The 24368-nt window shown below is 35.6% G+C and overlaps 1 protein-coding gene across 7 annotated transcripts in view; it reads left to right on the top strand.

The window, feature by feature from the left end:
- SNX13 (sorting nexin 13) overlaps positions 1-24368 on the top strand; it is a 64752-nt gene that overhangs the window by 18794 nt on the left and 21590 nt on the right. For 5 of the 7 annotated variants that reach the window (XR_010743509.1, XM_066318376.1, XM_066318346.1 and 2 more), the window contains exons 2-15: positions 2229-2341; positions 6902-7004; positions 11061-11150; positions 11573-11694; positions 14053-14174; positions 14320-14421; positions 15101-15189; positions 15645-15728; positions 18095-18233; positions 18671-18759; positions 19413-19512; positions 21039-21232; positions 22217-22321; positions 23752-23884. Coding sequence is in view for 6 of the 7 variants with exons in the window: in XM_066318376.1 (XP_066174473.1) it covers positions 2229-2341; positions 6902-7004; positions 11061-11150; positions 11573-11694; positions 14053-14174; positions 14320-14421; positions 15101-15189; positions 15645-15728; positions 18095-18233; positions 18671-18759; positions 19413-19512; positions 21039-21232; positions 22217-22321; positions 23752-23884 (1585 nt within the window). In the remaining variant the exon portion in view is untranslated. The remainder of the gene's footprint in view (positions 1-2228; positions 2342-6901; positions 7005-11060; positions 11151-11572; positions 11695-14052; positions 14175-14319; positions 14422-15100; positions 15190-15644; positions 15729-18094; positions 18234-18670; positions 18760-19412; positions 19513-21038; positions 21233-22216; positions 22322-23751; positions 23885-24368) is intronic. The other 2 variants (XM_066318365.1, XM_066318386.1) reach the window with 2 other exon arrangements.

Raw genomic sequence — 24368 nt, 5'->3', positions numbered from 1 at the left:
CCAACCAACCTGGCCTAGAACACTGCCAGGGTTGTGGCATCCACAGCTTCTCTGGGCAAACTGTTCCAGTGCCTCACCACCCTCTCGCCTTATATCTAATCTAAAGTTAATCTATGTTTGAAGCCATTCCCCCTTGTCCTATCACTGCATGCCCTTGTGAGTAGTTTCCCTCTGTCTTTCTTGTGAGCTCTCTTCATGTACTGGAAGACCACAATTATCTACTGCATTTTCTTATTATGAGTCAACAAAACAGCGAAATCATCTACTCGGTTGTGATTTTAGTAGTGCAAATTCAGCATTTTAGTTGCGTGGATTTTGTGGTTCATATTATATATTAAAGCAAATCCTCTGCTTAAAGAGAATTAACTAACTTACAGTGCATTTTTTAATTGCAGCATTTTAATTACACTGATTTACATACTTGTATGTTTAATTTTTCCCAGCCTAAAACACTTAAGAACAAAGCCAGTACAACTTCTGTCTCCTGCTGAGAAAGTTCAACTATGAAGAAAATAGAATTTCATCTCAATGTTCCATTAAACTTTTAACTAGGAAGATTTAAATAATCCTGATTATTACAGTTTAGATCTATGAAACAGTCTCTCTTCAGATCTGTGATTTTGCATTTTGATTTTGCTCTCAAAAAATAATCAAAGCTGCTTTATATAGGAATCTTAATTTATATTATTTTTCATGGTCTATAGGATTTTTAACACTTTCTTTAAAAATGTTGATTTTTTTTTTTTTAATCCTATGTCCTATTAAATCCTATTTAAAAATGAAAAGATGAAATCTAAATAGTTCCTTGAGGGAAATTACTTGTAGCTCCTTGGTATTAAAAGCTAAGAAAGGGCTCTCTGCAAATCTGGTGTTCAATTTCTGTTTGTTTTCTAAATGTCAAACTGCAAGACGAGTTTATTTAAATACTTTCTTAGTGTTACTTGTTGACGGAGTTGTCTGAGTTCCCATCAGGGTGTCATTTGATCACTGTTAGGAAAGGTGTAAATTAGACAACAACAGCAACAAAATACCAAACCAAACAAACAAAAAAATTGAGACTCTTAAAGCTGGAACAGTATGGGTGGCCTATAAATACTTGTCATCCTTGTGTTTCACACTCTTGAGACTTGGCTGAAACATGCTTTCCGTATTGAACTAGAGACTAGATTGAATTAAATTTATATAAGCTTTGTTGACTGCATTGCAGCATTGTCATGGTCTAAAAGCTATTGTAGCTCAGATCAGTCATGTTTTCCTTGCCTTGCTTTTTGGGATTACCATGCATGTGTGTACAGGTAAGTACAGACACACGTCTGTCTAGATAGATGGATGGGTCAAGTATGTGTGTGTATACATGGGTGTATATAAATGCACTTACACTACAACCCATATTAGCACAGTAACTGGAATCCTGCTGCTTTTTTCATACTCCTGGTGGCTGCCAGTGCAGACGGAGTTTTTCCTGCTGCATTATGCCAGACATCAACCCCCAAGATCCCACCAGCCCCACTTGTGCACTTGTGACTGACTTTAACTTCATCATGGGCTTTTCAAACAACCCTTGCCTCTCTGCCACTGCCCAGATATCAGTTTCTGAAGTTTCCCTCCCTTTTATTTACGTGGAAGAGTAAAAGTATACTTGTGGCAATTATTTGTTGCACCTGTGGACCCGCCTGTGAGTTGACTGGAGAAAGGGACAATTTTTCAGTCTTGCACCTCCTTTGATCTAGGGAAGAAACGGTATTGCTTTGGTTGTAGAAAATAACGTTTAGATGTCTAAAACAATACTGTATTGTCTCTTCCTGTTCTATCACAAAGCCTGCCTTTTCCTAGGAAATGAAGGAGAACTTTTCACAGGGTGGGGATGGGGGTAGAGGTGAGGAGGAAGGGATCTCAAGAAAGAAAAGTGCACGAAAGGAGAATAGAAAAGAAAAAAGTGACATCTTTAAGTATGATAGTTTTATCTGAAGTGAGAGATGAGGTGCAGTGTTTGGAAGAAAAATGCTCTAATGTTAGCTAAACTCGATAACTGGCCCACAATATAATGGGGGTCGTACTTGATAGCCATATACTCCTAAAAACAAAGGTAATTTTTTCTTTCATCAAGTGGAACTTTTATCTGGTTAAAATGTATCAAACGTTATACGACATACAAGAATTGCTCTGAAGACTCAAAGTTGTATGAATATAATATTAATTATTCGTTTTCTCTATGTTCTTGTTTACAGACCAGTCTTTCCATATGGGGATGGGGAAGTCTTGGCCTTGTGCTTTTTCTAGTAACTTTTGGACCCTTCGCTATATTTTACTTTGCATTTTATATCCTCTGCTTTGTGGGTGGGTAAGTATATTACTTAGTGTTTTGTTTAATTTGCTGCAAAAGTAAAATTTTAGTGGGTATATTAGCAAAGAACTTGCTCTGAAAATATGAAGTGGCTTTATGTAATATTTTCAATTTGAGCACCTCTTTATGAGCAAAATTTTTGTAATTGAAATTTCAGTTTAGCTATTTTTAGTGGATGTTAGAGGACAAATGCTCACATAAAACCCGGTAATTTCAGCTCATACTTTTTATTAGTGTCTGTTCTTCTCCCAGGTACTTCTAATACTTCTGTTTCCTTTTCTAATACAATCCCATTCTCCTGTCTAAGGCACTTGATTCATGGGAGTGGATGTTGCCTGGGTGTGTGAAAATTATGCTCCAGTTTGAACAAGTAGATCAATTCAGCAGCTGTAGACTCTTCATATGTTACCTGTATAGGCAGGAAGGCAGCAAACAGATGAAGTTTGGCACCATTATTACATTGTATATTATGATGTTTGCCTTGTAAGCATTAAAGCATTTTAATGGCAAAGAATGTCTTAGTGGTATATTCTTTTTACCTTCTTATTTGATACTATACAGAATGCATGTATATTCCTGTACATCTCATAAAAAATGTAAAAGAGTTTAGTAGCGAGAATTAGAGCTGCTATACTTGGGTTTCAGATTGGTATTAGGTTTGGTATTTCATCTCTGACAAATCAGAATAGTCAGTCTGTTAGAAAAGGTATTTAGTTAGAGTAAAACTAACTTGAAGTAAATGCTTTTGTCGTGTTAAGTCTGGATACAGGTATGGTTGGCATGTTTTGCTGTTTGTCCAGGGCAAAAGTCAGAGTTAATCCAAAGGGCAAGAGTGCATCTGCTTGCTGTTTTGTCTTACCACTTCCTTAGTACCTGCAGTATGGAAAATAACGTGGGGTCTAATAATTTCTTAAGACATTGTCCTGCATTCTTGCACAGTTTCAGTTGTTTGGCTTTTCATAGCTAACAGTCAAAGCAGGGTCTCAGAGCATGTCTAAAGTCAGGTACAGTTTGGCACCATTAAACTGCATGTCGTGCCTGAGCTCATTCGTTCTTAAGTCAGCTCTCATATCTCTTTGCTGTGGTTATTGTGCTGCTTTGATTCATTTTGGTAGCTAGTGAATAGACATTGATCTTGTTAAGGATAAATTCATCTAGTGGTAGTGTATCTGTTAGAGCAGAGTGTTTACTTACATATATAGATGTGAAGTCTCAGCCTCTTCAGTCTCTCTGAGACTCTCTCAGTCTCATTCTCTTGCAGTAGAATGTCATCACTTCATTACTTTACCATATACATCTTTGCTATGGCTGTGATCTGGCCCTCTTTTACACTGCTAATCTTTTTCAGAGTGACACACTTACATTCAGCACACAGAACTGTGAGTGCTAACTAGGCCAAATGCGTTTATATCTAAATTACTCTTGCCTGCTTTTTTTTTTCCTTTTTTTTAATTAATTCCCTTGAAGTTTCACAAAATGTTTGGTCATGCTTCTGTTAAAAACAAACAGGAATTGTTATGAAGTAACTTTTGACTTATGATTAGCAATTATATGTTGTTACATCATATATATGAATTTAGAAAACCAAAATTTAGTTTTAGTTCATGATTATAGTGGTGTCCATAAGATTTACTGTGCCTTTCTCTGGAGCATAATAACAATTTTGGACATGGATTTTTGTGGTCGAATTATTTGTTGAACTTGGAGCTTCTATCCAATTTGTCACACAGCTTTCTAGGTCAGTTTTTATATTTTGTTCAAAAAAGAAGTGGCCTGTGTCAAAGTTTTCTGACTTCCACTAGCCAGAAGTCCAGCTTCTGTCCCCTTTGGCAGTTGTAGTGAAAGAAAATGCTGAATCATAGCTGGTTGCATTCTTAGTATTGACCTAAGCATTTAAATAATCTATCAGTGAGCTGTGCAGGAAGACAATAGTGATGCCATATCTGGGTCAATGTAATCAATCTGTTTATACTGTTTAAATCCTATTATGTGCTAATTATTTCTTTTTGATTTGCACTCAACTCTGTGATTGCACAGATGGCTTGTAATAAATGTACTATTGTTTTTGGTGTACATGGAAGAATACTGAAACCATTTGTATATATGAATCAAAATATGTATATATGAATTCAAAATCATAATTTCTCTTTATTTCATTTTGTTCTGTTTCAAGACTGATTTATAAAATGTTAGCCTTTTTCCATTCAGTATCTGGTAACTCATTCTTAGGGAACTAGGGAACTGAGCTCAAAAGCAGGAGGCTAAAGATAGATACTGTTTACTTAACCTGTGTAGAATATTATGAGGTGGTATTCTTCTTTTTTCCTCTTCTTCAAGACTGGTGTAGACCCCTTTACCTGAATGCTGAGCCTGTCTGTTGCCATCTGCCTTTCCTACTAAGAATGTTCCTTATTTTATTCTCTTTCCTTCCCTCTTCACCCCCAAGGAAGTGAAATGAAAATTATGTGAATTGTGGTTTCGCCAAACACAAAAATTGAAATTTCTTGGATCATCAAGTGCTTTCCCATTTAAAAGAATTTGCTCTGTCATCGAATCCCATAATTATTGATACTCAGTCATATCCATATGTATGTGACTGCCTGGCTCCATTAAGGATTGTAACTGCTGACCAAATCAGGAATGGTTCTGCAGCTGCTTTTTGACTTTCACAGAGCATTCAGCTGGGACTGTTACTTTTCAGACTTGAGGGGAAAGTGATAAATCTGTGGTCTTCATTTTCCTATCTTTATTCTGTTGTTTATCTGCCCTTGAAAAAGCTGGCCATCCAGCAATCTTTGGAAGAATTTTAAAAAAATGAAACAAAATACAATCTTTTTCTGCTCTATTCATTAGAGAGGACTAATATGATTTCTCATTCATGTATTGAAAATCTTCTTGATGAATTAAATAAGTACTAACACCAGAAGATTCAGGTTAGCTAACAGATGCCCTGAATGGTCAGATTAAGCATCCTTTTCTAATGCTTACAAGACTTTACATTAGAGAATAAAATGTGTTAGTTTTTGCCAGAGAAGAAGCTCCTAGCATTTCTAGCATAAAACTGAAAATACTTCAAGGTACCTAAGAAGATAAGCACTTCTTTAAACCATATTGGTACTATTCGTATTTTTGAATGAGTCATTAACTTTTTAAGTAGCAAAATATTTGGTAGAAAATAAGGATGTAATCTATAGGTAGTTATTTCCAAGGCTTCAGTCCTTTTGAGTAGAAGAACAGAAGCAACTGGCTGATAGATGTGTGAAATTAAAGTTGATTTTAGGCCAAACTTGAGTATAGTGTTTTTTTAAAAGACATCTGAGGTTTCTAATAGAAAAGTCATAGATAATCAAAAGAAAATCGAAACTTTAATTATTAAAAACAAACCAAAACATAAGTGAAACTAATATTGATATTTTTCTAAGCAAGTCTCTGTGAACCCTGATCGCTGTCTTGACTTTAAAGTTACAGGGAGCAGGAGGGCAATTGAACCTGCTTTTATTTCTTGCTGTCATATGGCAGGTAAAGATGGCTGTAATGAAATTAGAGTATTCACTGAGCTCCTTTTATGCATTGTCAAATTACTGAAAATAGTTTGTGAAGCTATTTTTTTTTTTTCATGGAATTAACCTCACAGCTTCTGCATTACTGGGCCTTTGAGGGACTTAAAAAGACTTTTAAAAAAATTTGGGAATTAAAACCTTTAAATGGCCTTTTTTTAGCTTGGATAGGTTTTTTCTCTAATCTTATAAATGAGAGTATCATATATCAGCAGCTATCTATATTAAAAAAAATTATTACTTCAGCACATTTCAAGCCTGGAATAGCTTTGTGAGTTCCTGTGGTCACAAATATTGGTAGCTGGCCTTTAAATTGAATGCTTTGAAATTTGTGTAAAAAGCTATGTGTGTTTAGTCATCCCAAGACTAATCTATTTTCTTTTTTTTCTTTGCTGGATATTTCAAAGGCTACATGCTCTGCTTACGCTAGAATTGGGACAGAGACTAGGTTTTCATCTATTTCTTAGTAAAACCAGCTCAATGTTCATGTGTGTTTGTGCCCTAGTGTCATAAGCTATAAATACATTCTTGCTGTTCTAGCAAGGGTAAGCACAATGTCTAAACATATGCAGCAGTGAGTTATGCTTGCTGCATCAGTTTATTCCTGGACTATGATTTTGTGGCCTCCACTGCAGTGGAGCAGCCTACAGAGTTTATTTCTTAGTGTTGGAGACTCTTCATATAAATGTAACCAAAGCAACTTCTGTATGTCTCCCTCTTCCCAAGTGCTAATATTTGTGAGCACAGGCAGTATGCCATCACAGCAGACACACTGTAGCATAGACAATGCTATATAGATCTTCTGTGTGCTAAGAATGGATCAAGGCTGACAATGCAAGACTGGGAAACTTCATACTTATATTTTGAGCAGTGTGTTACGATGTGAAAAAGCACAAGAGTAAACAATGAGGATTGTCATGTATTGTCATTTTATAACTTGCTGTTAAATATTTTCTAGACGTGAGAAAATGCAACTGTTGTCTTTCTTTCTCCATTTTAGGGGTTTTGTGGTTACTCTTTTATTTGGAAAAAGCAATTCAGAAAAATACCTTGAGCAGTGTGAACATTCATTTCTCCCTTGTACGTCGGTTGGGATCCCTAAGGTAAGGAAAGTTTCCTTGTCTTAACTTCTAGATCAGATCTTATAACTTGGTTAGAAATAATCAGTTTTAATGTAAGAATTGTGCCCATTTCTCAAGGTAAAAGAGCCTGCTTTTATTTTTTGAGTCAGCTGTAATGTGTAAGTGAAATGCAATATTTTTCCTGTATGAAATACAAGTTTTTTAAGAGGTTATGGGAAGTTTGATTTAAGTATTGTTTCTACATTGTGAGAAATCACTATGGTATGACTGGCTACTATCATCTGTGAGGAATTTTTTAAATCGTTCCTTTCTAAGCTACTTGTGTGTCATGGTTTGTTTTGGGGGGTAGCTCTTCCTTGCTTTTTTGTGCAAGGTTGTTATGACTATTTACATGTCTTCCATCACTGGATCTGTAGTTTCTCCACTTTCGATAGTGGTCAAAAAGTTGCCTGCCTAAGAAAGTTACAAAGTCTAGATTTGCAGTATTTCAAGGATATAGTGGTTACCTTTGGCTTTCTTCAAGACCAAGGAAAAATACTGGAAAAGCATAGATGAATACAGAGCAGCAGTGGAATCTACTTTTCAGCTCCTTTCTTTTCTGAATACCCAACAGACACAGCATTTTGGTTGATGGACCTAAGTTCAGGGTTCCTGGTCCCTAACTGGATAAATCTGCATCTGTTTAGTACAGAAGAAGTTGTTAATAGCCAAGAGGTAGAATTTCTAGGAGTTCCTGGTTTATGAACCAATGCATTTTTTTAGCTCAGAGGTTTAGATGTATCTTGACCTAATCCATTTGTATTCATCAGAATAAACATTTCAACCCAAAGACTGCTAATTATGTTAAATTTAATCTCACAGCTGTTCTGACTGAAGCATCCTGTTTTTTCTTAGCTGCTTTCACTACTTCATGTTATCTGTCAAAGGGGGTGAGTGTTCAGCATTATAGTAGCACATAGAAATTTACCTTGTTAGTCAGCAGTATGTTTTCTTAGTCACAGAACTTTTTCTCTGACTGGTTCATAGCTTGTTTGGTAAGTGCTATTCAAAGACTCGTTTTCACTTAAGTCTTTGAATATTTTAAAATAAATCTGAAAGTATACCCTTAACTGTAAAGTAAGGTCACTGCTCCAGATGTAAAGTACAAAGATTAAGGCTGAAAGAGGAAAAGTTAGCAGTCAGCTAATTTTTCTGTTCTGTTAATGAAAGCTCATTTTGGTTGGCTAAAATTCTTGGCACAATACAGACTTAAGTTCTTCTGTTATACAGGTTATGGAGTGTTACTTAATGTCCTGTGTTTTGAGAGCAGATTTAGAGAAGTTTTTCTGTTTTTTAAATTTCTTCTACATGCTGAAACTTTTTTAAATGTTAATGTTACTTTTTTGGCTTTAGTCTGTATGTATGCTCTTGTTGCTTTATAAAAGAATAAAATCTTGCCAAGTTTTTTGTGTAATCTTTGCAAATTCAGTAGCTTGACATCTGATTTGAGTGTGGACTATTGACACAGCACTTTCCTCAACTGACCTGTCTCGACTAATCTCTGGATTTAAGTTTTGTAATAGGAAGGTATTTATTTTTAGCTGACTTACGAAATGCCATTTGAAGCTGTTCACCAAATAAAATCTGTTTGTCTTCTACAGTAGTGTTTTCTTTTTTGCTGCTGCATTAAAGGACCATTAATAAGTGTAGGTGAGCTTTTCAGTAGCAGTGCAAGTAGAGATGAGTCCCAACCAAAGTTGATGTCTCTAAGCTTCACCCAGAAGACAGAGTTTCTGTGAGCTGGGTACAGTATTGCCAAAGTACAGTAAGAAAACAATGATAACAACTTAAAAGCAGTAGTTGCATGTTGGATCCCTGAATAGTCTCTGAGTCTCTTTTAAATCAGTGTGTCGTATCCTATGTCACAAATTTGAGGCATTATGTGTAAATACCCTATGTCTTGTCCACTCATGAAACCCTGTGACTACAATTGAGGAATTGAGCACAGGCTAAATGAGGCATATTTCATATTTGACAGTTACCTATCAGTTTCAAAAGAGGACCTCAAAAATACCCATTAGTGCAGTGGAACAAAAATCTGAAATAACTCAGTCAGTGCAGTTATATGCTTGTGGAGCCCAGATTTGTTTGTGCTGCACCTCACTTTGTACAATCTGTGTCTAGCATTCCTCCCAGGTTCTTCTTCCCTGCTAAAAATGAAGCAAGGAGATGTCAAATGTAATCATAACAAGTGATACCCATTTTTCCTAACCAATGATTTAATACTGGTAGAGGGCATCAGACTAATTGTGAATGAAGTGACAGTCAAATGGGGCAATTGTCATGTGAGTTGGGTCCTTCCTTTAAGCCTGTCTTGTATGTCAGTGTCTGGAAGGCAGAAGTAAAACCAGCATTGCTTTCCAGGTGAGACCACAGTCAACTGTTGTACCTATAATGGAATAAAAGCACATACTCTAAATTTTGGATGTCTTCAGATGTATCTTTGCATATCAAAAGCAAATTAAATTATACTGCAGGCACATAAAGATTTCACTGAAGATAAAGAATATGAAAAAATGGTCTGACCTTGTAGTTGGCTCTGCTTTGAGCAGAAGGTTGGACAAGATGAATTCCTGAAATCCAGGTCAAAACCTGGATCCCATGAGCATATAAACATTCAAATTTTTACCAAGTAATCTTGCATATTCTCTGTATCCCTATCTTTCTTGTGCCTGCTGCTTTTTTTGCTGCTGTATTTTCTCTTGTTTTCCAAATGTGGTTTTATGCATGCAGTCCTTCAGAATTATTTTGACAGGTCTGTCTGGTAATTTGTACTATGCTGTGCTTAGTAAAAATATTTAGTCAGTTCCATATAACAAAAATACTTTGCAAATTCATTAGTCTATAGGTGGACTATACTAATTGTTTGAATGTGGCCCAGTCTTATTTGTATTAAAATAGCATTGAAGGTTCCCTTGTCTTGAAAGTTAAAAAATATACAGAATTCTGCAACAAAATATTTCTGTGTTGTAATACAGGGTTGCTTAAATAGGAGGATGATTTTTTTTTCTGGCCTCAGGTATTTCAGTGCTGATTTGAATGAGAGATGCTTTGGGCGGGTCATATAGAATGAAAACCTTGGATATATTCCTTCATTTATGGTTTTGGCAGGTCTTATTTTTTTCCAATATAGTCATAACTTTCTGTGTAGATCAAGTAAATTACTGGTTTATTTGAACAGTAGTGTAAGTTCTTGTATTGTTGTTTCTGTGAAAATAGAGGACTTTATTGCCTATTTCATTGAAATTTTATGGAAAGGTACTGCATTAGTCCACTTGAGAGAAGCACTGATAGAGGGAGTTCTTTTTCAGTATGTCACTTGCCAAAAGTGAGCTCTGATGAGGTCATTGTTGGAGTTAACTGCATTGAGTTGCAAATCCTTCTATAATTTCTATCCCTCCTCATCAATTACTTTCCAAAGGCTCATCTGTTGATTGGCAATGGTACAAAAAAGTAATTTCTCTTCGGGCATGTAGAATAAACTGAGATGGATAAAGAGACCAAAAACTCAGCTGGAAATTATCAGCCTGAGATAGCACAGTCAAGTTCACAAACAAGAGGAGAACTGGAGTCTTTCCCAAAAACTATCTTGTGCTGTTCTTGTGTTTCCCCCTTCCCTCCTTTTCCAGTTATTTGAGTTTCCTTCTGATTTAGTAATGAAGCAAACACTTGCTACTTTGCCTAAGCAACAAGTAGGTTTTCAGAAGTTCCTCATCATTATATACTATATAGATAAAAATTATTGTTACCCAGAGACATGGTGAAAGCTGCATTCCTGGAAACATTCCAGGTCAGGTTGAACAGAGCTCTGAGCAAACTGGTGTAGTTCAAGATGTCCCTGCTCATTGCAGGGGAGTTGAACTAGACCTTCCAATCCAATTAATTCTGATTCTATGATTATATCTTCTCTATAAATTATAATAATACAGAAAATATATAAAGTCATTACTGGAAGTATACATATATATCATAAGCAGTAGAGCTGTTATTTAATTAGAGCTAAACCCTGCAAAGTTATATTTCCCAATCTCTTCCAAGTGCATAGAAGAAATGAAACGTGAAGCCAGACCTATTAAGATTGACAGAAGACTGACAGGTGCAAACATAATTGATGAGCCTTTGCAACAGGTAAGTTCTAACCATGACTATTTAACCTACTTTTATTTTTTTGCAAGTATTGACTGTGTAATACGGAAGTAGTTGAGTGACAAATAGAATTTCAAAATTTTACCAGATATGAGAGTGATAAATGTAAAAAACCATGGGAGATGGGCCAGGATACCGGGCAGTATTTGAGTATGTTTTTGGTATATTTTATTTTCTCAGTGTAGTGGTGATAAAAACAATGTGTGCAAATCAATCTGAAAAAGAAGTTTCAGTGTGTGAATTTTATTGTTTCACTCCCAGTTTCGTAATGGCAAAGGAGTATTGTTCACTCTGGTAACCTTTTAGGATAACTGCTATTGCGTTTTCAGGCACAAAAAACTGTTGTATATGTTTTGTCCTTTTTCGTTAGTTCTTTTTATTTTTTTTTTCTTTTACAATTTCAGGTAATCCAGTTTTCCCTGAGAGACTATGTGCAGTATTGGTATTACACACTAAGTGATGATGAATCTTTTCTTCTGGAAATCAGGCAGGCTCTTCAGTATGCACTTGTTCAGTTTTCTGCCAGGTAAGATTTCTTTTTATTCACATCAATATATTGTCAGTTATATGGTAGTACATAAGTGATTAAGTTCATATACTAGCATATTTCAGTGCATTTTACAGAAAGAACATATAAAAATTTAAGATTATAATGTAAGAAATACAATAGTTTGCTGATCTCCTAGGGAAATAATGGAGATGATAGTGTTTGAAGTCATGATCCTTTGCAAAATGGCCATTTCAAAATTCAGATTAATGTCTAAAATCACTGAACTGCTTCTTTTTTTTTCCTTTTTTACAACTTAAGCATTAAGTTTGTGAACTATTACCTCTTTGTATTCAGGTCTTTTTCATGTAAAGAGTAGGGCCACTCCTGAAGTAAGTCTGAATTCAGTCCAAAGGTCTGAATTCAACATATGTGTCACCTCAGATGATTTTTAGAAGTGGTTTGGCCCTTCCATATGTAAGAACAATGGACATTTAAAAAAGAATAGTAGTCTGGGGAATGAGATAGAATGTCACATATGCAAACATTTTTTTTTTGAGGACAAATGGATAGATAGTTTGTTAATTACCCCTTGTTTCTACTGCTGTTCCTTGACTTCCTGCTACTTGATTAAGCAGCTTGTCTGGGAAATTCACTAATTTAGTATGGCTGGTTTTCAGCCCAGGTACCACATGTTGTTATATCCATATACTTGTTTATTAAGCTTTTATTTTAGGTATTCATCCCACTGTGCTTATTATTACATGCTTTCTCTGCAGAAGGGTCACTTAAATATAAATAACTTTTTAGCAATTTTAAGGTGTTATCCCCTCTCTCTGTTGACTTAAAAAGGTAGGTTAGTATGCTTTTCTGACAGTGAGGGTCAAAGATGGAGAGCTGGGTTTAATACTAGGAAAAATTAATTATAATAATTATAAATATTATACAGTAATATATAATATAGGAAAATTAAAATCCTAGGAAACAGTACTGAAATGGTGAAAACTGTGCTAAATGAACGGTTACAGCAAGCAAACTTAAGATTGCATGAAATGGACCTGGCTACCCAGCTTCAGTGTTTTTGTCTGTTTGGCAGAGTTACTTCATTGGACAGTGTCGAGCACTGAGTTTGTGTCGAAGTAGGTCAAATTCTTGCAAGTTTATTTTTCTTTCCTACAGTACTATAGCTCTTCAAAAATAGGCACTGCTCCTGTACAGCAGTTGTGTTCTGCTGTAGAAAGCAAATCAATTTCACAGGCCTGCAGCAGTTCTTCTTCTGCAGAAAAAATGATGTCGTGTATTTATGATGCCGGTAGTTGGATATAGCTGAAGCAGTTTAGGTTAGTACCATCACCTATACTTTCGTACAGCCTATCAGCTTCTGGGGAGAATGAATACAGTGGGAATTTTTTATTCCTTGGGAGCTGCAGCTTTGGGAGCCTGGTGTAAGGCTGCCACCCAGAGGTTTTGTGCGGTTCTGTCTTGGATGGGGGATCTGGGGCTATTTCATCAATGGTCCTTTGGGACAGCTCTATTCTTGTTTACGCGTCTGCCTTTTGCAGTAGCTTTCCCTTTCTTTCAGAGTTCCTTATCTCTTTCCCTCTCCTTGAGAAAAGAAAGAGCAGGTAAGGGAACAAACTCAACAAAAGGAAGTGTTGTAGAAGGATTCTTGCTGTAACAAAGTAGGCATCTTGAGAGAGCTCAGGCAATAAAATACTTAGTGCAGGGCAAGAGCTATTACTAGCATCAGGGTTCATTAAACCTATTATGCACAATCACATTTTTGGGTTGCCTAGTAAGGCACAGATATCATAAAAATACCTCTATCTTTTTCACACTGCTAAGGAAGCAGTTTTATGTAAATCTAACAGTGACTATTTTCGGATCGGAATCTTTGTGTGTTGTTGGAAGAGTATGCTAAGTGCCTCATATAAGCTGTGGAATCAATTGTTGGAAACATTAGATTGCATTTAGTTTCAAGTGTGTTTTCTCACTGGTACATATTCTGCAAATTCAGAAGAAAATTATTTTTATTAGATGCCTTCCAAATGGTAGAAAGTAAGGCTGAAAAACATCCAGAGAGTAATTTAGTTTTACATTGTGAACTGTTTATTTTAGGATATGTCCCGGATATTTGGCAATGTCACAAATCAGAACACCATTCTACATGCAAATGTTGACTTTCGACTAAATCAAACATAAATATTAATGTGATGCAAGAGTGGTATTTTACAGTATTTGGTTTTTCAGTGGATAGGCAATTAGGAGGCTGAATTTATTTCTTTGCTTTTCCATGTTTACTATCAGTGTGATTCTTGTCAGGAAAGGAGAAGTAGGAATTTATTATTGTTCTTCTTGTTCACAATAAAATAATTAATTTCCATGAATCTCCTTTAGGTCAAAGGAAACAGACTGGCAGCCTTATTTCACTACAAGACTTGTTGATGACTTTGGCACTCATCTTCGAGTTTTCAGAAAAGCTCAGCAAAGGATAGCAGAGAAAGGTGATCAAATGAAAGGTAATGTGAAGTATTTTTTATTTGAGTCTGAGTGGGCTGGTATCTTATGTGTGTGAAATATAGTTAGCTTTATTTTATAATTCAAGTTCACGCTCGAGTTTCTAGTCTTGACAAAAATGTGCTTTTTTAATTTTCTTTTGCATAGATCAAGCTGAGGAACTTGTAGATATATTCTTTGAGGTTGAAGTTGAAATGGAAAAAGAAGTCTGTCGTGATCTAGTCTGCACTTCTCCCAAAGATGAAGAAGGTCTCTCAATATTATCTTCTGAGTAAATATTTTAGTATGGGAGACTAAATTAAAATACTAACAATTGTGTTAACTTTATGAAATGCATAAAATCTTAGCATATGACTTCCAAAGTGTGGCTGTGTACCATACATGTAGATTTCATCTGGTTTGTACCTATTAATGCTATAACTAAACCAAAGCATGTGCATATGTAAGTCTTCCTCCTTTCATTGGAAGAATTTTAAGATGAAAATATTTTTTCCTGGGAGGGAGGGAATGGTTTTGCAGATTCTTACTGCTTTTTGTTAGATGTGCCTTCCTTATTACTATTCTGTAGTCTTCCTTCAAAAAACACTATATTTTTAAGGTAAAGTGTTGATGGAGGGGAAAAAAAGCTATATATGTTAAGTAAGGAAAATGAATTAGTTAGATTGTTGTGTTGTTTTGTTTTGTTTTGTTTTTTTAATCTTGCAATTTGGCTTTTGTTGTCTTGAGTTTGAGGTAGATCTTTTTCATAAGTGCTATTTATATATTCCATCTGAAAGGTGTTACTGTAATGCTTGGAATGTAAGAGATAAAAGATTGTATGTTTGAACTCAGAATTAAGGATTTATCTATGGGATTTAGTGATATCAGGTAAGATGTGAAGTAACGTAATCGGAAATTGTACTGAGGTGTTTTTGTTTTTCTTCTCTAGGATTCCTAAGGGATCTGTGTGAGGTCTTACTGTATATATTGCTACCTCCTGGAGACTTCCAGAACAAGATCATGCGATACTTTGTCAGGGTAAGTGCAGACTCTAAAAGCCATCCCAATTCTTTGGTTTAATGTCATAAAAAATTTTTAGATCTAAACTGCAGGTCTTATTTTCTAAAATTGGCCTAATTTAATATTAGGGTATTTTAAAAACATTAGAGTCTTGATAAGCATTTAATAGCAGTGAACAGTTTGTCTGAAATGTTTTTGAAGGTTCTTTTAGCTCTATCATGACAGACAAAAGTGTGAGAAAGTGGATGTTGTTTTTCTCAAGGTTGTTTTTTCTTGAGGAGATTTTTCTTAAAATTTCTTGTAATTACAGATTACATTTGTGGTTTTAATTGGAAGAGAATGTGGTCCTGTTAAGTGTTTTCTGTAATTACACTTTTGTGTTTTAAGCTCTACACAGTGATGTTTAAATTGTTGCAGTTATACTAGCTTTATGAATAAATTTATAAAATGGTCTATTGTTCTTTAATTTTTAGGAAATCCTCTCCCGAGGAATTCTTCTTCCATTAATAAACCAGCTCAGTGATCCTGATTATATTAATCAGTATGTCATATGGATGGTAAGATTTAAAATGTTTAAAATTATTTGTATTTCCAGAACACTTTCTGGAAATATAATATAAGGCTTTTACTCATGTTCCCTATAATCACGATGGATAGGTGTCTGGTATAAATGTTACCTATGGGTATCTTGGCAGAGATAGTGAACTTAGGGCTGCTATATGAAATTTTACACACACATACACACAGAGTCTATATATTTGCACTCTTCATTTTGATTGTTCAGCAGAAGTTGCCTGACTGAGGACAAATGTATCACAAAATGTAAAGTTCACTCCTCTGATTGTTCTGCTTGGCTATTTGGGAAATATGGCAGTAACCATGCAGGTGTTTTCCCCTGCCTGCATTTACAGTTTGGCCTTTTGAGCTTAAGACGCTCCAAAAATGAAAACTAAGAAACATTTGTTTTCTGCTAAAGAATTTCAGAGAAATTGTTTTAGGACTGTTTGTGTTAACTCTAAATAATTCAACTGAGTGGGCAGAAACATTTTTTTTACTTTGATAACTCTCTAATGCACCTGTAAGAAAAGCCCCCAAACTTTATTTAAAGTAATGTTCTATAATAAAGCTAGCATAAATAGAACATTTGTTCTTTAATTAATATTACACATTCTTTGCAAAGCAAGTTAAAACTTACTCTTATACATTATTATCCTTTATAGTTCATGAATCAAGTTTAATTTTTTCCCCCAACTTATCTCTTTTTATTCATATATTTTAGTTTTATGGCGTATACTCAAATTCTGTGCTGAAAACACCCTTGCATTTCAAAGTTCTTGTTACATACGGAATAATGGAATGACTTCAAGTGTATGTGTACAATGTTTCCTTCACTCCAGTCTCCTCCAATTAATGTAAAAGTTTGCAGGCATTCTACAGGAACCTAGCTTTAATAAGAAAAAAATATTGCTCAACTGGACCAGATTTTTCAGTTTTCAGTTCCCCTTTCCTCCTATGTGTGTTCTTTATTTGTAACTTGGCCTCGTTCTTTATTTACTGAGCGCTGCCCCTGGCTGCATCCCGAGATAGGATTCTGAATTTTTTATAAAGCTTCCTGTTATGATAGTGATGTCCCAAAAAACTAATTTCCAAAATTGCTTTCTGAGATGAAGAAGCAAATGTGCTGGGCAAGAGATAAGGAAAAAAAAATTAATACAAGTCTTATGAAATGGAGATTGTTGCAGAAATTAAGGTCAGAAGTAGAGATGACTGAAATAAATCGTGACTCCTTTTGGAACGTTTGACATAAAGTCAGACTTGAATGAAAATATCACTTTCTGGAAAAGAGAAGTTTAATTCCAGATTTCTACAGTCCAGTAGTAATTCAGTTGCAATAAAATACAAATCTTCAATATAAAATTAGAAGTTAATTCAGACTTTACTTTTCACAGTGAAGTTCACAAATTTACAAAGTGTTTTAAGTTCAAGTATTGCCTGTACTATTACTTTTAAAATCAGATTACTAGGGAGATTTTTCCATTAAATTTGGTCAATGGTACCCAGTATTCACTAATTCTGCTTAGTGCCGCTCATGTCAGTGCACTTCTTTGGTACAGACCAAGTATTACATTTTCATGTCAAAGTGAGCATTTATAAGAGATGTGGGTGTAGCTTCAGATGGTAAAGACAGCGTTAGAACTCAACTCTCAGCACCTGTGTGCATGTGTTGTAAAGCTGCCAACCTTTCCCTGATCTCCATGCTGCAGTTACAGCACAGTTTCCAGTGATCTTGGCAGCACAGCAGGCTTCCTTCACTTGCACAAATTCTTTTGAGTCCCCAGAGCAGGTTCACTCTATGCCAGTACTACTAAAATAGTATGTATTTAAATAGCTTAATAATATTTGCCAAGGTATCTGAATTAGGGTTCCAGAGAGGAGTCATTTACTTTTTTTTCCCCCCTCAGTAGGTTATGATTACATTGTAGAATGTTTTACTTATTTTTGTAATTTGATATCTTAAGAAGCCATTACTCTGGGAGCATGTATATTTACAGGGAATCCTGGTAAAGCTGAACATTTTCAGTGGTCTCACCATTTTCTGCCTGCTTAGCTGAGGAGATAATAGCGGGAGAGGGTGCATTGGATTTTGGAGATCTTCGTTAAGGAGGTTGATGGACTTTCCATGTGTCTGTGTTGTACTTCTTGAAAACAGAAAGTGATGGTGTGAAATAGATTTTGACTATGCATGCTTTTTCTGTTTTAGTCCATGTAAAATTTCAGTACCAAAAGGAAGATTTAGAAATGTCAAAGAATTTTCAAAATGCCACTTTGCAGTGCTGTACCCAGCTAATCCACTCGAAATAAAATCACATCTTGTACTTTCAGCTGTTTTGCATTGCTTACACTGTAAAACTTTGTGTTTCAGATTCGTGATTCCAACTGTAACTATGAGGCCTTTATGAATATTATTAAATTAAGTGATAATATAGGAGAGTTGGAAGCAGTGAAAGATAAAGCAAGTGAAGAACTGCAATATCTTCGATCTCTAGATACAGCAGGAGATGGTTAGTGCTGCATTGTTCTGCAAAATACGAAATGCATTTATCAGCATGATCTCTGGAATATTGCAATAATTAAAAAGAGCTCTGATGCAGCATAATATAAAGTATTTTATTTTTAAAAAATTGCATAAGAAGTGATAAAACTTGAGTTTTCGTTTTCGTGAGTGTTTTGTTGGTTGGTGTGTATTTGATTCCTTCTGTAAGTATAGAATATTTGGTTAACTAAGTGTATTTCTGTTAAATCAAAGCTGCCTGACTGGTGGTTCTGAATTTCAGTAATATTTAAGGTATTAACAGTAGTCAGTTAGCCATTAATCTGAAAAAGAGAAGAGAAAAATATTCTTCCTGTTCACTTTCATTAGCAAGGTATTTAAACTGAAAAAAAACCCCAAGACTTTATTTCATCTGCATTGTTTAATTGTCTTTGTTTTTGCTTTCAGATATCAACACTATAAAAAATCAAATAAACAGTTTATTATATGTTATTAAAGTATGTGATTCAAGAATTCAAAGGTTGCAGTCAGGAAAAGTAAGTGTTTAAATTTCTTTTTTAGTTTCAGAAGGGTGAGGCTGCAAATGAATGACTAGTTGTTTGTTTTCCTTGTTTTATAATTAAGGGTTGATTGGTCAACCCTATTAGGCTTTATTTAGTTTCTTGACTCTCCTTATTTAGCCTAGATGTGGTTCCAAGATAATGGAATATTCTGCATGTATTGACTATTAAAAGGATTAGTCCAGCATTCTATAGCTGGACTTGAAGGCATTGCTGTAATAGCAAGAAATGTCATATAGGCAGAAGAAAATGTGACAGAGATGAATTTAAATTGTGGTGACCTGCAGCCCATCAAATGCTGAAATTTATTCTTGTTAATTAATTTTCTGCTACTGTCACTGTCGATGAGGTATTTGGGGTTAATTTGGCCTGTAGAGTATTACATGAACAGCAGTTTTAAAATACAGCTTGTGTAGCAGAATAGCTGCAGCCTGTTTTGAAGGCAAATACTTAAGAAAACATTACCTTCTAATCTAGACTTTCATTTACTAGTGCAAATAGCTAGTCATTGAGATGCTACTTTATTATATGTAATGGAATTTTTTTAACTGATATGCTTTGTGCTAAGTAGAAGTTTTAAAAGTTAATTTTAAAAAAAGCCTATGAACACACTGAACTGTGTCTTACAGGAAATAGATACTGTGAAACTGGCAGCAAACTTTGGAAAACTTTGCACAGTCCCTCTGGACCATATTCTGGTAGACAATGTTGCACTACAGTTTTTTATGGGTAAGTGTCAATTTATCTGATCTGTTTTATTTATAAAGACTATACTAACTCACAGGAGTGTATACTTAAAATTGCTAAATGTCAGTACTAAGAATATCCATCAGTTTTGTTGGTGGCTATAGGCCTTTTAATGCAGTAGATGGAAACAGTCCATGAAGTTCCTGGAGCGTATGGAAGATACTTCCTCACACAGTTGGTGAGGCAGCCAACCTAAAAAGGCACCTCTCTGAACCTGTTGTTTTCAAACAGGATGATGGGATAGTTGGAGGCTGTCTTGGGCATAAAGTGAACATCCTCAGTCAGTTTACAGATGACATTTAAGTTGGGCAGGAGTGTTCATCTGCTGGAGGGCAGGGAGGCTCTCTAGAGGGAAAAAGGTCCGAGATCATGCGTATGAGATTCAATAAAGCCAAGTGCCAGGTCCTGCACTTGTGTCAACCCCAGGCAGTGCTGCAGGCTGGGGGCAAGAGTGGGTGGAAAACTTCATGGCAGAAAAGCACTTGGGGGTGCTGATTGACAGCAGCTGAACACGAGCCGGGAATGACTCCAAGTGACCAAGAAGGCCAATAGTATCCTGGTTTGGATCAGCAATAGTGTGGCCAGCAGGATTAGGGCGTGATTTTCCCCCTGTACTCAGCACTAATGAGGCCACACCTCAAATCCTGTGTTGAATTTTTGACACCTTCACTACAAGAAAGACATTGAGGTGCTGGAGCATATCTAGAGAAGGGCAATGAATCTGGGGAAGGGTCTGGAGCACAAGTCTTAGGAAGAGTGGCCCAGGGAACTGGGATTTCTTAGGCTGGAGAAAGGGATGCTCAGGGAGACCTTATCACTTTCTACAACTGCCGGAAAGGAGGCTGTAGTGAGATGAGGACTGCTTTCTTCTCCTAGGCAGCTAGCATCAGGGTGGGAAGAAATTGCCTCAAGATGTGCCAGATGTGGTTTAGATTGGGTATTAGGAAATACTTCTTCACTAAAAGGGTGAAGCATTGGCTTGATAGGCTGCCCTGGGAAGTGATTGAGTCACCATCCCTGGAGGTCTTTAAAGAACATGTTGATGTGGTACTTAGGAACATGGTTTAGTAGTGGACTTGGGAATGTTAGATTGGTAGTCTTGAACATCTTTTCCAATCAAAATGGTCCTGTGGTTCTTTGAACCTCTTTTTTAGAAATTCAGTTTGAACTTCATGTCCATTTGTATCGTGCTGTACAAGCCTATTATATTAACACAGTAATGATGGATTCACATTTTACATGTGCATTTGAAGATTCAGTGCTTAATTCCTAGACTTCGCTCTCAGGATTTTTTACTGATTGTCACCATAATGGATATATGTATACATATATACACATAAATATCACCAATATGTATATGTATGTATTGTTTTATTTGACTCTATATGGCAAGTATTCCAGATGTATAACCAGATCCTGGTGTTCCATATGTAGTCAACATCATAGAGAATTCCTCTTTCAAGATTCTCAACAGTAACTAAGGTCATGTGGTGTCTGTTTTTTTGTAGATTACATGCAGCAAACTGGTGGCCAAGCACATTTGTTTTTCTGGATGACAGTGGAAGGATACAGGGTTACAGCACAGCAACAGCTGGAGGTACTTCAAAGCCGGCAGAAAGACGGAAAACATCAGACTAATCAGACCAAGGGTCTATTAAGAGCAGCTGCATTTGGAGTTTATGAGCAATATTTATCAGAAAAGGTAGGAGTAAATTAATCCTGCAGTTTGGTGTTTGTACTGATACTTCTTTGATAGTTATGACTAAGTTAATATGGAATGGTTGTTATGGAGCACAAGTTGCTTACATGTTGACATTTAAGCTATTGCTTGTGTATCTTCTCTCTCTCATGTCAAGCAGGCTCATATTGCCACTGACTGCCCTGTCAGATGCACTGTGTTCCTCAGAAGCTGACTTTCTAAAATGCTCAAACTAGAGACAATGTAAAGATAGAATAAAAAGGTGTCTCTCTGCATATGCCATCCTTTCCTTTCCTTTTATTCTGCCCTCCAATCTCGCCTGTCCTCTTAAGAAGTGTTGTTGAAAAAATGGAACTATTCGTCCAAACTTGGATTAAGATTGGGTTATCAGATGAAATAACTTCCTATGTCTCTCTACAATTATCTGCATAAATTGCTCAGATATCACCACTGGCTATCTTTCAGTAGGCAGTAGGGATTCCTCTGTGGAAGAAACCACTCATCAACTTGAATTGACAAAGCATCTTTGTTCTGAATTTGTGTCTGCATAAAAATTGCCTCTCTCTCAGAAATGAGCAGTTGACAAATGTTAGCCTTTCCTCAGATGTTTCAAGACTTCATCCTATGACTTTTTAATTGGCTTGTTCTTGATTTCTGAATCTAAACCTTTTTCATAAAGAAATAAAAACTGTTTATAAGCCTGACTAAATCTGATGTAGGTACTTCTTCAAAATGTATGTATAAATTGTTTTTGAGGCAGTTCCTAGTGTTTAATAGGGAAACTTTCAAGTTTTAATGCAAACTCTGAATTTCATTTTGGGGGTGGAGGGGGATCTGACTCCTTTTGTATGTTCTAGATAGTTACAGAGATATTTGTGAAGAAATTTAGTTTACTTAGAGAGTTGCAGCATTGTATTGGATTTTATTTGTTAAAGTAGCACTTTCTTATTTTTATGCTGCAAAAGTTGATTTAGATCTCTGTGACAGGCATCTCCAAGAGTTAATATTGATGACAACTTAGTAGCAAAACTTGCAGAAACACTGAACCATGAGGATCCAACACCTGAAATCTTTGATGACATTCAGAGAAAGGTATACTCAATTCATCCTTTATTTCATAAGAACTGTTAATGCTATAGAGTATAAAACATAATTACAGAGCTGAAAAAGAAGGAAGTCAAATATCTAAACCCTAAACCCCATGTTACCATCTTGCTGTTCTATGAAAATCATGCTAAAATTGTCAACTTTTGCCTTGCCAATTTTTAGCACATGGTTTTCAAAGCAGTAGACAAAAGGAGTAGGTGTCCTTCTTGTATGAATCTAAATATGAAACACAGTTTAGAATTATCATGTTTTTATTTGTGTTAATGCACCAATTTAAGAAAAATGTCATGAGTAGACTAAGACATACAGTTTTTGTTCAGTTTTATTTCTCTTTTTCAAAAGTGAATATACTTCACCCATATTAAATTCTAGAGCTGTTCCCAGAAATTAGTTTGACTGGTCCATTTCTGCAAACTTCCACTGTGAAGCACTCAGAAACAGCAAGTACTGAAGAAAAACTCACTATATTTATTACCTGCATATGTATACTTTGCCACTCAAGTCTAATATATGTATTTAGAAAGAAAACTGAATGATTAATATTCTGGCAATAACTTACATACCCAGTCTGAAATGTTTTTATTTTTGATCATTACTGTGATGTTCTCATTCATGCTACAAATTAGTGATATGAACTGTAGAATTTAGAATCACACTGTTGTACTTGTGGCCCCCATTTAAGACTAATTAAAGCACCTTGTGAAATCTGGGCCTTGCTTGTGAATTCTGCTGAAGGGCTTAAATTTCCCATATGTTACAAAAGAAATTAACTTCCGCAAACCTGGATGGATTGGGCTTTTTGCTATTCTTACTGGATGATAATACTTGAACAGTGGTCCATGGAAAAAAAGGTCTTTAAAATATTCTAGAGTTGATTTGAGTATCCAAACATTATGAATTAATTCCTGCTATGTATAGATTTTATTTTTTTGTATATGTATATATACTGTATAGGCTGTGAAGGTAAATTGAGATGGTGTGGTTAAATCTTGTGAGATATGACTGTATTGTATTGGCTAAACTAGAAATTGTCAGAAATGTCACAAATGGTGTCTTCCCTCTCCTTCTTTCCCTCTTCTCACCTCTTGCCCTAAGTGTTTGCAGGTCTCCATGTATAGTTTATCCACAGGAAGGGACTGAGATAACCTTTTATGGAGTGGATAAAGATCAAATAGGTTTATACTGCAATTGGAACGATTAAGAGCAGAGGACAGATGCATTTACAGCTATTGTGCTACTTCCCTTCCTAGATGTGCACATCTGACTAGTTAGGTATTGTCTGATAACCTTTCCATTAAGAGTAAGAGACATGTATGCAGAGATACTTCTTGTTCAAGTAGGATTTCTGAAAACTAGCCTGATTAATTCGAAAGTGCAATAAGTATTTCTGAAGTTGGCATTTTTGTTTCAATAAGGTGTATGAGTTGATGCTGCGAGATGAGAGGTTCTACCCTTCATTCAAGCAGAATGTTTTGTATGTACGAATGCTAGCTGAGCTGGATATGCTGAAGGATCCCAGTTTCAGAGGATCAGATGATGGTGAAGGAGGTAAGCTCTGTATCTCTGAGGGGTATTTCATGGAACCATTCTTTTCTCTGCTTTAAAATGAAAATTAGAAATTCATCCGCAGTGTTTTTAGGAAGTGAAATACTCCTGTGGTGTCTCTGCTATCTAAATGAATTCTCCTTGTGCTTTTGTGTGTAAATTGTTTGGGGACTCAAATGGGGTTTCCACTGTAGTAAGTGTATCAATTTTATATAAATTCTTGTCAGATCTTGGTAACTAGTTTGTCACTAAAATAAATATGCAATTCTTCCATTCTACTTTTTTCTTTAAAATATTTAAAACTCTTCAACATGTTGGGTTCTTTTAATGCATAACTATGCTTCTCTCTGGAAATAGAAGTTGAAAGTACATAGGAGATACATAGCTTTTTAAAGCAAATAAAATAATGTTTTCTTGTTAACTGAAGTACAAATCCAGTGAAAATTGTTTTCACTGTTAAACTAGGTCCTTGACAAAGCAGTACCAT

This window comes from Sylvia atricapilla, chromosome 1 (assembly GCF_009819655.1).
Source record: "Sylvia atricapilla isolate bSylAtr1 chromosome 1, bSylAtr1.pri, whole genome shotgun sequence".
Lineage (NCBI taxonomy): Eukaryota > Metazoa > Chordata > Aves > Passeriformes > Sylviidae > Sylvia > Sylvia atricapilla.
The sequence above is the reverse complement of the archived record's forward strand: the minus strand, read 5'-3'. Positions and strand labels throughout refer to the sequence as shown.